The sequence below is a fragment of the Somniosus microcephalus genome, chromosome 12 (assembly GCF_052327205.1).
Source record: "Somniosus microcephalus isolate GS21.2 chromosome 12, FLI_Smic_1.0, whole genome shotgun sequence".
NCBI lineage: Eukaryota > Metazoa > Chordata > Chondrichthyes > Squaliformes > Somniosidae > Somniosus > Somniosus microcephalus.
The window spans coordinates 218128667-218143262 of NC_140998.1; the positions used below are offsets into that span (position 1 = coordinate 218128667).

At 57.7% G+C, this 14596-nt stretch overlaps 1 protein-coding gene across 2 annotated transcripts in view; it reads left to right on the forward strand.

The window, feature by feature from the left end:
• The window catches only part of aaas (achalasia, adrenocortical insufficiency, alacrimia), a 42818-nt gene that overhangs the window by 21802 nt on the left and 6420 nt on the right, over positions 1–14596 (forward strand). Inside the window, exons 3-13 of one of the 2 annotated variants that reach the window (XM_086004059.1) lie at positions 1740–1867; positions 1981–2036; positions 3679–3770; positions 4530–4576; positions 5698–5796; positions 6172–6315; positions 9383–9503; positions 9597–9721; positions 12376–12436; positions 13137–13224; positions 13521–13614. In XM_086004059.1, coding sequence (XP_085860185.1) covers positions 1740–1867; positions 1981–2036; positions 3679–3770; positions 4530–4576; positions 5698–5796; positions 6172–6315; positions 9383–9503; positions 9597–9721; positions 12376–12436; positions 13137–13224; positions 13521–13614 — 1055 coding nt within the window. The remainder of the gene's footprint in view (positions 1–1739; positions 1868–1980; positions 2037–3678; positions 3771–4529; positions 4577–5697; positions 5797–6171; positions 6316–9382; positions 9504–9596; positions 9722–12375; positions 12437–13136; positions 13225–13520; positions 13615–14596) is intronic. The other variant, XM_086004058.1, reaches the window with a different exon arrangement.

Sequence of the window (14596 nt, forward strand, 5' to 3'; positions counted from 1 at the left end):
ATACAGAGTAAAGCTCCCTCTACACTGTCCCATCAAACACTCCCAGGGCAGGTACAGCACGGGTTAGATACAGAGTAAAGCTCCCTCTACACTGTCCCATCAAACACTCCCAGGGCAGGTACAGCACGGGTTAGATACAGAGTAAAGCTCCCTCTACACTGTCCCATCAAACACTCCCAGGGCAGGTACAGCACAGGGTTAGATACAGAGTAAAGCTCCCTCTACACTGTCCCCATCAAACACTCCCAGGGCAGGTACAGCACGGGTTAGATACAGAGTAAAGCTCCCTCTACACTGTCCCATCAAACACTCCCAGGGCAGGTACAGCACGGGGTTAGATACAGAGTAAAGCTCCCTCTACACTGTCCCATCAAACACTCCCAGGGCAGGTACAACACGGGTTAGATACAGAGTAAAGCTCCCTCTACACTGTCCCATCAAACACTCCCAGGGCAGGTACAGCACGGGGTTAGATACAGAGTAAAGCTACCTCTGCACTGTCCCATCAAACACTCACAGGGCAGGTACAGCAGGGGTTAGATACAGAGTAAAGCTCCCTCTACACTGTCCCATCAAACACTCCCAGGGCAGGTACAGCACGGGGTTAGATACAGAGTAAAGCTCCCTCTACACTGTCCCATCAAACACTCCCAGGGCAGGGACAGCACGGGTTAGATACAGAGTAAAGCTCCCTCTACACTGTCCCATCAAACACTCCCAGGGCAGGTACAGTACGGGTTAGATACAGAGTAAAACTCCCTCTACACTGTCCCATCAAACACTCCCAGGGCAGCTACAGCACGGGTTAGATACAGAGTAAAGCTCCCTCTACACTGTCCCATCAAACACTCCCAGGGCAGGTACAGCACGGGTTAGATACAGAGTAAAGCTCCCTCTACACTGTCCCATCAAACACTCCCAGGGCAGGTACAGCACGGGGTTAGATACAGAGTAAAGCTCCCTCTACACTGTCCCATCAAACACTCCCAGGGCAGGTACAGCACGGGGTTAGATACAGAGTAAAGCTCCCTCTACACTGTCCCATCAAACACTCCCAGTGCAGGTACAGCACGGGGTTAGATACAGAGTAAAGCTCCCTCTACACTGTCCCATCAAACACTCCCAGGGCAGGTACAGCATGGGTTAGATACAGAGTAAAGCTCCCTCTACACTGTCCCATCAAACACTCCCAGGGCAGGTACAGCACAGGTTAGATACAGAGTAAAGCTCCCTCTACACTGTCCCATCAAACACTCCCAGGGCAGGTACAGCACGGGTTAGATACAGAGTAAAGCTCCCTCTACACTGTCCCATCAAACACTCCCAGGGCAGGTACAGCACGGGTTAGATACAGAGTAAAGCTCCCTCTACACTGTCCCATCAAACACTCCCAGGGCAGGTACAGCACGGGTTAGATACAGAGTAAAGCTCCCTCTACACTGTCCCATCAAACACTCCCAGGGCAGGTACAGCACAGGGTTAGATACAGAGTAAAGCTCCCTCTACACTGTCCCATCAAACACTCCCAGGGCAGGTACAGCACGGGTTAGATACAGAGTAAAGCTCCCTCTACACTGTCCCATCAAACACTCCCAGGGCAGGTACAGCACGGGTTAGATACAGAGTAAAGCTCCCTCTACACTGACCCATCAAACACTCCCAGGGCAGGGACAGGGCGTTAGATGGTGGTTTCTGGGTTTTTGTGCAGGCGAGAATCTGAACTCACTTTCATTCCCCAGGTTCTTGGATTCCCTCCTGTGATCATCCAGAAGGATTCTCTGAAACCACATAGTCGCTCCGAGCACAGCGCCAAGGCAGCATTTATATGCCACAGCGAGCCCGTGTGGAAACGTAGCGCCAACGCCTGGTGAGTTCTCGGGGGAACGGAGGCTGCGTTTATTGCTGCTTAGTCCTGACTGGGGCCGCGAGCAACAGAACGAGTGGCGCGCTCCAATCATGTCTGTGTGTTTCTGGTTTCAGGCACGATTCGGGACTCTGTGGATTGCTGGACGAAATTACGAAATCTGACGATGAAGGTAAGTGGTCGGAGTAGGAGAGGGCTGATGGGGCCACAGTTTAATGTCTCCGCCAAAAGACGGCATCTCTGACAGTGCGGCACTCCCTCAGTACTGCCCCTCCGACAGTGCGGAGCTCCCTCAGTACTGCCCCTCCGACAGTGCGGCACTCCCTCAGTACTGCCCCTCCGACAGTGCGGCACTCCCTCAGTACTGCCCCTCCGACAGTGCGGCACTCCCTCAGTACTGCCCCTCCGACAGTGCGGAGCTCCCTCAGTACTGCCCCTCCGACAGTGCGGCACTCCCTCAGTACTGCCCCTCCGACAGTGCGGCACTCCCTCAGTACTGCCCCTCCGACAGTGCGGCGCTCCCTCAGTACTGACCCTCCGACAGTGCGGCGCTCCCTCAGTACTGCCCCTCCGACAGTATGGCGCACCCTCGGTACTGCCCCTCCGACAGTGCGGCGCTCCCTCAGTACTGACCCTCCGACAGTGCGGCACTCCCTCAGTACTGCCCCTCCGACAGTGCGGAGCTCCCTCAGTACTGCCCCTCCGACAGTGCGGCACTCCCTCAGTACTGCCCCTCCGACAGTGCGGCACTCCCTCAGTACTGCCCCTCCGACAGTGCGGAGCTCCCTCAGTACTGCCCCTCCGACAGTGCGGCACTCCCTCAGTACTGCCCCTCCGACAGTGCGGCACTCCCTCAGTACTGCCCCTCCGACAGTGCGGCGCTCCCTCAGTACTGACCCTCCGACAGTGCGGCGCTCCCTCAGTACTGCCCCTCCGACAGTATGGCGCACCCTCGGTACTGCCCCTCCGACAGTGCGGCGCTCCCTCAGTACTGACCCTCCGACAGTGCGGCGCTCCCTCAGTACTGCCCCTCCGACAGTGCGGCGCTCCCTCAGTACTGCCCCTCCGACAGTGCGGCGCTCCCTCAGTACTGCCCCTCCGACAGTGCGGCGCTCCCTCAGTGCCGCCCCTCCGACAGTGCGGAGCTCCCTCAGTACTGCCCCTCCGACAGTGCATCGCTCCCTCAGTACTGCCCCTCCGACAGTGCGGCGCTCCCTCAGTACTGCCCCTCCGACAGTGCGGCGCTCCCTCAGTACTGCCCCTCCGACAGTGCGGCGCTCTCTCAGTACTGCCCCTCCGACAGTGCGGCGCTCCCTCAGTACTGCCCCTCCGACAGTGCGGCGCTCCCACAGTACCGCCCCTCCGACAGTGCGGCGCTCCCTCAGTACTGCCCCTCCGATAGTGCGGCGCTCCCTCAGTACTGCCCCTCCGACAGTGCGGCGCTCCCTCAGTACTGCCCCTCCGACAGTGCGGCGCTCCCTCAGTACTGCCCCTCCGACAGTGCGGCGCTCCCTCAGTACTGCCCCTCCGACAGTGCGGCGCTCCCTCAGTACTGCCCCTCCGACAGTGCGGCACTCCCTCAGTACTGCCCCTCCGACAGTGCGGCGCTCCCTCAGTACCGCCCCTCCGACGGTGCGGAGCTCCTGACTTCTGGGGCACGATCCTGTTGTGAGGAGGAGCCTGGATTTGAACAGCTAACCTATCCTTTCTGTCTGCAGCAGACTTCCAGCACTCTGACTTCCAGCTGTTTTTCCCCACTGCCCCTGACCGGCATCAAAGTCCTGTGCTCACCTTCTGCCTGTGTTTGCTTCCAGTCCCACACTGGCTGAGGACGATGTCTGGCTGTGCGTTGACTGTATTGCAGTGGATCGCGTCCTTCCACGGGTCACTGTCTCCTCACCTCACGGTACGTATCGCTAGAGTTTCCGTGCTCGTAACGTTATGACATTAGGAACAGGAGGAGGCCATTCAGCCCCTAGAGCCTGTTACATTAGGAACAGGAGGAGGCCATTCAGCCCCTAGAGCCTGTTACATTAGGAGCAGGAGGAGGCCGTTCAGCCCCCCTCGAGCCTGTTACATTAGGAACAGGAGGAGGCCGTTCAGCCCCCCTAGAGCCTGTTACATTCGGAACAGGAGGAGGCCATTCAGCCCCCCTCGAGCCTGTTCCACCTTTCAATCAGATCAGGGCTGTCCTGAATTCTAACTCCATTTACCCGCCTGGGTTCCGTAACCCTTAATACCCTTACCCAACAAAAATCTATTGATCTCAGTTTTGAAATTTCCAATTGACCCCCAGCCTCAACAGCTTGTTGGGGGAGTGTTTTCCAGATTTCCACTGCCCTTTGTGTGAAGAAGTGCTTCCTGACATCACCCCTGAACGGCCTGGCTCTAATTTTAAAGTACACCCCCCCCCTTGTTCCGGACTCCCACCCACACCACCAGAGGAAATAGATTCTCTCTCAATCTACGCCATCAACTCCTTTTAACCTTTTAAACACCTCGATTAGATCGCCTCTTAATCCACTGTACTCAAGGGACTGCAAGCCTCGTCTATGCAGCCTGTCCCCAATCCGGGTGCGAGGGGTCAGGGTGCGAGGGTTGTAAATTGTGATCAGGGGGATGTGTGTGGTGCAGTGCTGGTCATCAGGGCTCTCTTCTATTACAGTTCAGCACAGAGACCCTGCTGTCCGAATTCTCCCAGGTGACCGACTGGTGAGTCACTGACTGCAAACCTCTGGTGGGGGGAAGAGGACGGGGGGTCGCACTGTGGTGTAACCGCGGGGGGGGGGGGTGGTGGGGAGAAGAGGATGGGGGTCGCACTGTGGTGTAACCGCGGGAGAGGGGGAGAAGAGGATGGGGGTCGCACTGTGGTGTAACCGCGGGTGGGTGGGGGGAGAAGAGGATGGGGGTCGCACTGTGGTGTAACCGCGGGTGGGTGGGGGGAGAAGAGGATGGGGGTCGCACTGTGGTGTAACCGCGGGTGGGTGGGGGGAGAAGAGGATGGGGGTCGCACTGTGGTGTAACCGCGGGGGGGGGGGAAGAGGATGGGGGGTCGCACTGTGGTGTAACCGCGGGTGGGTGGGGGGAGAAGAGGATGGGGGTCGCACTGTGGTGTAACCGCGGGTGGGTGGGGGGAGAAGAGGATGGGGGTCGCACTGTGGTGTAACCGCGGGGGGGGGGGGGGGAAGAGGATGGGGGGTCGCACTGTGGTGTAACCGCGGGTGGGTGGGGGGAGAAGAGGATGGGGGTCGCACTGTGGTGTAACCGCGAGAGAGGGGGGGAGAAGAGGATGGGGGTCGCACTGTGGTGTAACTGCGGGTGGGGGGAAGAGGATGGGGGGGTCGCACTGTGGTGTAACCGAGGATGGGGGGGGGAAGAGGTTGGGGGTCGCACTGTGGTGTAACCACGGGGGGGGGCGGAGAAGAGGATGGGGGTCGCACTGTGGTGGAACCGCGGGTGGGGGGAAGAGGATGGGGGTCGCACTGTGGTGGAACCGCGGGTGGGGGGAAGAGGATGGGGGTCGCACTGTGGTGTAACCGAGGATGGGGGGGGGAAGAGGTTGGGGGTCGCACTGTGGTGTAACCGCGGGTGGGGGAATGAGGATGGGGGGGTCGCACTGTGGTGTAACCTCTGGTGGGGGTACAGCTGGATATTGGGGGTCCCTCCCCCTCTGTCGGGGTACAGTTGAACATTGGGGTCCCTCCCCCTCTGTCGGGGTACAGTTGAATATTGGGGTCCCTCCCCCTCTGTCGGGGTACAGTTGAATATTGGGGTCCCTCCCCCTCTGTCGGGGTACAGCGAGCCTGTTGCTGATTGCCGATCTGTATTTCCAGGATCAGCTGTCCGCTCCGTGCCTTTGCCTGGCACCCCCACACTTACAAGTTTGCGTTGGCTCTTTTGGACGATTCTATCCGCATCTACAACTGGAAGAGGTGCGTGCGGGTCCGACCCTCGCTGACAGACTGTCGCTGTCAGTGTCTGATCGCGCGTGTGTGTGGGATGTATTCGTGTGTGCGCGCGCGCGCCATGTGTGTGTGTTCATGTATGCCTGTGCGGGGTGTGTGTGGGGCTGTTTGTTCCTGTGTGCGGGGTGCGTGGGTGTGTGGGGCTGTTTGTTCCCGTGTGTGTGGGTGTGTGTTCATGCCTGTATGTGCCACATGTGTGCGTGCGTGTGCCATGTGGAGTCTGTATCTGTGTGTGTGTCCGTATGTGCCAGGAGATGTGTGTGGGGTGCGTGTCTGTTCGTGCCTGTGTGTGGGGTGCGTGTGATCTGCCTCTCGGTCACTCCTGGTCTTTTGTCCTTTCAGTGAGACTGTGCCAACCCTGAAACACCGATTACAGAAGAACGTGTCGACACTGGCCTGGAAACCCCTGTGTGCCTCGGTGCTGGCTGTGGGCTGCCAGACCTGTATCCTGGTGTGGAATGTGGACCCCACCTCCCTCTCCACCAGGTACCGCGTGTGACCAGCGAGAATCTGAGCTCCGCCAAAAGCGCAATCACGGGGCCAACCTCACGCTTAGAAGCTTCCCGAACAGCCCAGGCTCCATCCCTGCCCGTGCTGAGTCATCTGATCTCACCCGATCCAGGCCGACACACAGTGCAGTACTGAGGGAGCGCCGCACTGTCGGGGGGGCAGTACTGAGGGAGCGCCGCACTGTCGGGGCAGTACTGAGGGAGTGCCGCACTGTCGGGGGGGCAGTACTGAGGGAGCGCCGCACTGTCGGGGCAGTACTGAGGGAGTGCCGCACTGTCGGGGGGGCAGTACTGAGGGAGTGCCGCACTGTCGGGGGGGCAGTACTGAGGGAGCGCCGCACTGTCGGGGGGGCAGTACTGAGGGAGCGCCGCACTGTCGGAGGGGCGGTACTGAGGGAGCGCCGCACTGTCGGGGGGGGCAGTACTGAGGGAGTGCCGCACTGTCGGGGGGGCAGTACTGAGGGAGCGCCGCACTGTCGGAGGGGCAGTACTGAGGGAGCGCCGCACTGTCGGGGGGGCAGTACTGAGGGAGCGCCGCACTGTCGGAGGGGCGGTACTGAGGGAGCGCCGCACTGTCGGGGGGGCAGTACTGAGGGAGTGCCGCACTGTCGGGGGGGCAGTACCGAGGGAGCGCCGCACTGTCGGAGGGGCAGTACTGAGGGAGCGCCGCACTGTCGGAGGGGCAGTACTGAGGGAGCGCCGCACTGTCGGAGGGGCGGTACTGAGGGAGCGCCGCACTGTCGGAGGGGCGGTACTGAGGGAGCACCGCACTGTTGGAAGGGCAGTACTGAGGGAGCGCCGTGCTGTGGGAGGGGCAGTACTGAGGGAGCGCCGTGCTGTGGGAGGGGCAGTACTGTGGGAGCGCCGCACTGTCGGAGGGGCAGTACTGAGGGAGTGCGGCACTGTCGGAGGTGCCGTCTTTCAGTGAAACGTTAAACCGAGGCCCCGTCTGCCCCCTCGGTTGGATGTAAAAGATCCCACGGCCACTATTTCGAAGAAGAGCAGGGAGGGAGTTCTCCCCGGTGTCCTGGGGCCGATATTTATCCCTCAACCTACATTTAATAAAACAGATGATCTGGTAATTTATCACATTGCTGTTTGTGGGAGCTTGCTGTGCGCAGATTGGCTGCTGCGTTTCCTACATTACAACAGTGAGCACACTTCAAAAAGTACTTCATTGGCTGTGAAGCGCTTTGGGGCGTCCTGAGGTGGTGAAAGGGGCTGGAGAAACACAAGTCTTTCTTTTCACGCTGTCTTTCCGTCTCTCGCACGTTATCGGGTTCCTGATGATATCTCGTTGTTACTGGAGATTTGTTTCACTGCTGCTTGTGACCTCCAGACTCGACTATTCCAATATTCCCCTGGCCGTCCTCCCCTCTTCCATCCTCCGCAAACTTAAGGTCGTCCAGAACTCTGCTGGCCCGCCCCCCCCGTGTCCAAACTCGCACCGAGTCCCGTTCACCCATCGTCCTTCCCTGTGCTCGCTGACCTACACTGGCTCCCGGTCCTGCAACGCCTTGAATTTAAAATTCTCATCCTCTTGTTTAAATCCCTCCATAGCCCTCCTCACCAGCCCCCCGCCCCCTTCCTATCGCTGTAACCTCCTCCAGCCCCTACAACCCTCCCTATCTCTGTAACCTCCTCCAGCCCCTACAACCCTCCCTATCGCTGTAACCTCCTCCAGCCCCTACACCCCTCCCTATCGCTGTAACCTCCTCCAGCCCCTACAACCCTCCCTATCTCTGTAACCTCCTCCAGCCCCTACAACCCTCCCTATCTCTGTAACCCCCACCAGCCCTACACCCCTCCCTATCTCTGTAACCCCCTACAACCCTCCCTATCTCTGTAACCTCCTCCAGCCCCCTACAACCCTCCCCATCTCCGTAACCTCCTCCAGCCCCCTACAACCCTCCCTATCTCTCTAACCTCCTCCAGCCCCCAACAACCCTCCCTATCTCTGTAACCTCCTCCAGCCCCCTACGACCCCCCCTATCTCTGTAACCTCCTCCAGCCCCCTACGACCCTCCCTATCTCTGTAACCTCCTCCAGCCCCTACAACCCTCTCTATCTCTGTAACCTCCTCCAGCCCCTACAACCCTCCCTATCTCTGTAACCTCCTCCAGCCCCCTACAACCCTCTCTATCTCTGTAACCTCCTCCAGCCCCCTACAACCCTCCCTAGCTCTGTAACCTCCTCCAGCCCCCTACAACCCTCTCTATCTCTGTAACCTCCTCCAGCCCCCTACGACCCTCCCTATCTCTGTAACCTCCTCCAGCCCCCTACGACCCTCCCTATCTCTGTAACCTCCTCCAGCCCCCTACAACCCTCCCTATCGCTGTAACCTCCTCCAGCCCCCTACAACCCTCCCTATCTCTGTAACCTCCTCCAGCCCCTACAACCCTCCCTATTTCTGTAACCTCCTCCAGCCCCTACAACCCTCCCTATCTCTGTAACCTCCTCCAGCCCCCTACAACCCTCCCTTTCTCTGTAACCTCCTCCAGCCCCCTACAATCCTCCGAGATCTCTGTAACCTCCTCCAGCCCCCTACAACCCTCCCTATCTCTGTAACCTCCTCCAGCCCCCTACAACCCTCCCTCTCTCTGTAACCTCCTCCAGCCCCCTACAACCTTCCCTATCTCTGTAACCTCCTCCAGCCCCCTACAACCCTCCCAGATCTCTGTAATCTCCTCCAGCCCCCTACAACCCTCCCAGATCTCTGCGCTCCTCCAATTCTGGCCTCTTGCGCATCCCCCCGATTTCCATCGCTCCACCATTGGTGGCCGTGCCTTCAGCCTCCTGGGCTCTAAGCTCAGGAATTCCCTCCCTAAACCTCTCCGCCTCTCACTCCTCCTTTTAAGACGCTCCTTAAAATCCACCTCTTTGATCGAGCTGTTCTATTATCTCCTTATGTGGCTCGGTGAAAAAAATGTTGTTTGAAACTCACCTCGGGACGTTTCACGTTAAAGGCGCTATATAAATGCAAGTTGTTGAAGGGACGGTTTCTGACACTGACCCCGGGGTGTTTCTACCACTCTTTGTTTCAGACCCTCGTCAGGCTGTGCTCATGTTCTCTCTCACCCCGGCCACAGCCCCGTGACCTCACTCGCCTGGTCCCCGAAAGGAGGCTTGCTGCTGTCCGCATCTCCGGTCGACACCTCGATGATGGTAAGATCCCCAGCCTGGGGGTGAGGGAGGGCCACCGGGGGAGCTGTGCCTGTGTTGACCTGTTGCACTCTCTCCACCGCTCCCCCCACACAGGTCTGGGATGTGTCCACTGAGATCTGTGTACCTCTACAGCGAGTTGGAGGGGGAGGAGTTACTTACCTGTCCTGGTCGCCCGATGGGAGCCGAGTTCTGGCGGCCACGCCCTCTGCCGTTTTCAGGTGAGTGTCTGAACGGAAGGTGGAGTGGTAAATAGCGAGGAGGGAAGCCTCAGGCTACAAGGCGATGTAGACGGGTTGGTCATACAGTGGGGAAAGAGTTAAACTGACATCGCTGGCTGTTTCACTGAATGGTGTACTATAATAAAGACAATAATCTAATAGGCCTTTTGCAGTAGTAAGCTTTTTTCCAAGTTGCTGAGCTGGCAGTGGAGATAACCTAGCCGGACGTGGAACCATAAGAGGATGTAAGTTCTGTTCTGGCAGGCAAGTAAAACAATGAATTAGGCCTAGAGAGGCAGGACTGTCTGTGTGGAGTTTGCACATTCTCCCCGTGTTTGCGTGGGTTTCCTCCGGGTGCTCCGGTTTCCTCCCACAGTCCAAAGATGTGCGGGTTAGGTTGATTGGCTATGATAAATTGACCCTTAGTGTTAGGGGGATTAAATACGTGGGGTTACGGGGATAGGGTGGGATATGTGTTGGTGTAGGGATTACGGGGATCGGGTGGGATATGTGTCGGTGCAGGCTCGATGGGCCGAAATGGCCTCTATCTGCACTGTGGGGTTTCTGTGATTCTGTGAAAGGAGGACAATGAACCAGAAGTCCTTCTTCTTAGGCAGTCCCTGGGAACCGAGGATGACTTGCTTCCACATTAAAAATGAGTTCTCAGGTGACTGATGAGTCCAATGCGGGACCGACAGTCTCTGTCACAGGGTGGGGCAGACGGTGGTTGAAGGGGCGGGTGGGTGGGGCGCTTGGGTTGACGTGCGCTGCCTGCACTTGGCTTCCGCTTGCTCCTGGCGAAGAGACTCGAGGTGTTCGGCGCCTTCCCCGGATGCTTCTCCTCCACTTTGTGCAGTCTTGGGCCAGAGATTCCCAGGTGTCGATGGGGGATGTTACACTTTTCCAAGGAGGCTTTGAGGCTGTCCTTGAAGCGTTTCCTCTGCCCACCTGGGGCTCTCCTGCCGTGCCGGAGCTCCGAGTAGAGCGTTTGTTTTGGGAGTCTCGTATCGGGCATGCGGACGATGTGACCCGTCCATCGGAGCTGATCGAGCGCGGTCAAAGCTTCGATGCTGGGGATGTTGGCCTGAGCGAGAACACCGACGTTGGTGCGCCTGAATGAACCAGAAGTACAATGTTGATGAGACCCATCTGGCATAAACCAAGGTCATAGGTGCAGCAACAGCTTGAGGGATAACAGCCGATAATAAAGGTGGTACTTTAATGTAACGCGGCATAGGCAACCAATCAGTGAAGATGCATGCGGGCCAAGGTCCAATCAGGTGGCAGGAATGAATTTTGACGTGTATTGTAATGTATAAAAATGTAGTGTTTGCTGTACCAATTTGGAAAAGTCTGCCGAAGACAGAGCAGACTGTTTTCCCCACCGGTGCAATAAAGACAACTTGACTGTCGATCTAAAACCTTGTGTCGAGTGTTGGTTTAAAATACTCCACAACAGTCAGATGGGCAGAACAGTGGCAAATGCAATTTAACCCTGAAAAGTGTGAGGTGATGCATTTTGGAGGGAATACACAATGAATGGTAAGACCCTAGGAAGGACAGAGGATCAGAGGGACCTTGGTGTGCATGTACATAGATCCCTGAAGGCAGCAGAACAGGTAGATAAGGTGGTTAAAAAGGCATATGGGATACTTGCCTTCATTAGCCGAGGCATCGAATATAAGAGCAGGGAGGTTATGATGGAGCTGTACAAAACGCTGGTTCGGCCACAGCTGGAGTACTGTGTGCAGTTCTGGTCGCCTCACTATAGGAGGGATGTGATTGCATTGGAGAGGGTGCAGAGGAGATTCACCAGGATGTTACCTGGGCTGGAGCGCTTCAGCTATGAAGACAGGCTGGGGTTGTTTTCCTTGGAGCAGAGAAGGCTGAGGGGGGACCTGATTGAGGTGTACAAAATTATGAGGGGCATAGATAGGGTAGATAGAAAGGAACTTTTCCCCTTAGTCGAGGGGTCAATAACCAGGGGGCATAGTTTCAAGGTAAGGGGCAGGAGGTTTGGAGGGGATTTGAGGAAAAACTTTTTCACCCAGAGGGTGGTTGGAATGTGGAACTCACTGCCTGAAAGGGTGGTAGAGGCAGGAACCCTCACAACATTCAAGAAGCATTTAGATGAGCACTTGAAACGCCATAGCATACAAGGCTAGGGACCAAGTGCTGGAAAATGGGATTAGAATAGACGGGGCTTGATGGCTGGCGCGGGCACGATGGGCCGAAGGGCCTCTTTCTGTGCTGTATAACTCTATGACTCTATGGGTTGGTGGCCGGGTCAGAGGAGGAGGAGCGTGGGGGCAAGCTGGGTGCTGCTACAATCAGGCCAGTGTAAGGTTATGTGCCCTCTGCCGAGCCGAGTTCACCTGTGGGTTTGACAGTGTAGCCATACTGTGGAGGACCAGGCCCCTCGCAGAGTCTGTACGCTCTGCTCGCTTCAGAGCAGTGCTGCGCGAGCTTCGAGCTGTTGATCTGAGTGTGGTTTGTGTGCGAGGGTTAATGCATAAACGGAGAGTGTCGGATTGGGAGCGCCAAGCTCGATACAGGTTCCTCCTGCCGAGATCCCGAACCCTGCCTCCCCGTGCTACAAGTACCGGCACCAGAGTGTGAACCTGTCCTCCTTTTATCTCCTCTCTTGTCTCCAGGGTGTGGGAGACGCGCATGTGGACCTGCGAACGGTGGCCAATGCTGCACGGCAGGTGTCAGGTATGTCTCCGCTCACCCATAACACCGACCCCGGGGTCAGACACGGGCCCGCACGCCGACCCCGGGGTCAGACACACGGCCCCGCGCGCCGACCCTGGGGTCACAATCTGGGGTGGTGATGAGGGAGTGACAGAAAGGGGGGTGGGTCGTGATTCGGTGAGGGGGCGACAGTGAGGGGCAGGTGGGTGAGGGGGGTGGGTTGTGATTCGGTGAGGGGCGACGGTGTGGGGGTGGGTCGTGATTCGGTGAGGGGGAGGCAGTGAGGAGGGGCAGGTGGGTGAGGGGGGTGGGTCGTGATTCGGTGAGGGGGCGACAGTGAGGGGCAGGTGGGTGAGGGGTGACGGTGAGGGGGATGGGTCGTGATTCGGTGAGGGGGAGGCAGTGAGGAGGGGCAGGTGGGTGAGGGTCGTGATTCGGTGAGGGGGGTGGGTCGTGATTCGGTGAGGGGTGACGGTGAGGGGAGTGGGTCGTGATTCGGTGAGGGGGTGACGGTGAGGGGTGGGTCGTGATTCGGTGAGGGGCGATGCTGTGGGGGTGGGTCGTGATTCGGTGAGGGGGTGACGGTGAGGGGTGGGTCGTGATTCGGTGAGGGGCGATGCTGTGGGGGTGGGTCGTGATTCGGTGAGGGGGTGACGGTGAGGCTCTGCCCGGTCGGTGCTCGCCGATCCTGCCGCTGACTCTATGCCGCCTGTGCTTTCAGACGGGTTGCTGGAGTCCTGATGGGACAAGGTTGCTGTTCACGGTGGAAGGTGAATCTGTGATCTACCTGCTGACGTTCACCGACACGGGTGAGTTTGGATATCGGGCGCGGTGCGGACACGGGCCGAGGTTTCACGGTGTGAGAGCGGGCGGGGTCGGTCTCACGTTGGTGAATAGTGAGGGAGGGCGGCAGTGGGGTGGGGGGGGAGTCTAGCCTCCGACTGAGACCTCCTTCATCTCAATGCTGTGGGAGACGCTCAGTGGGGGCGGGGGGTCTCTCCTCGATCGATGGCTCCGTCCCCTCCGTCCGTCGATGAATCTGTCCCCACCAGCGATTCGAGCCCCTCCTATTGCAGTGACTAACTGTCCCTTGCCCTGTGTCCAGGTGAGATGTTGGGGGCAGGAGGCAGCTCGAAGATGGCTTCCATCTGCGCGGATTTATCCAAGACCACTTTTGAAATGGCGGGCGAGGAACTCAGGTGGGTAATTGAACACGTGCTTCTGTTCGCCTTGCTCCGTGATGGGATCCACAGTCCTGAGTCCTGGGGCCCAGGCAGCTCTGTGGCAAAAACAGGAAGGCAGATTATTATTTGAATGGCAATAGATTGAGAAAAGGGGAAGTGCAAAGAGACCTGGGTGTTATTGTGCACCAGTCGCTGAAGGTAAGCATGCAGGTGCAGCAGGCGGTTAAGAAGGCAAATGGTATGTTGGCCTTCGTAGCGAGAGGATTCGAGTACAGGAACAAGGATGTCTTGCTGCAGTTGGACAGGGCCTTGGTGAGACCACACCTTGAGTATTGTGTGCAGTTTTGTTCGCCTTATCTGAGGAAGGATGTTCTTGCCATGGAAGGAGTGCAGCGAAGATTCACCAGACTGATACCTGGGATGGCAGGAATGACGTATGAGGAGAGATTGTGTCGATTGGGCTTATACTCACTGGAGTTTAGAAGAATGAGAGGGGATCTCATCGAAACCTATAAAATTCTAACAGGACTAGACAGACTAGATGCAGGAAGGATGTTTCCGATGGCGGGGGAGTCTAGAACCAGGGGTCACAGTCTAAGGATAAGGGGTAAGCCATTTAGGACAGAGATGAGGAGGAATTTCTTCACCCAGAGAGTGGTGAACCTGTGGAATTCTCTACCACAGAGGGCGGTGGAGGCCAGTTCATTAAATATATTCAAGAAAGAGTTGGATATATTTCTTGAGGCTAAAGGGATCAAGGGATATGGGGAGAAGGCAGGGACAGGGTACTGAACTTGGATGATCAGCCATGATCGCATTGAATGGCGGAGCAGGCTCGAAGGGCCGAATGGCCTACTCCTGCTCCTATCTTCTATGTTTCTATGATAGGACCCACAGTCCCCCAGACAGCTCTGTGATAGGACCCGCAGTCCCCCAGACAGCTCTGTGATAGGACCCGCAGTCCCCCAGACAGCTCTGTGATAGGACCCGCAGTCCC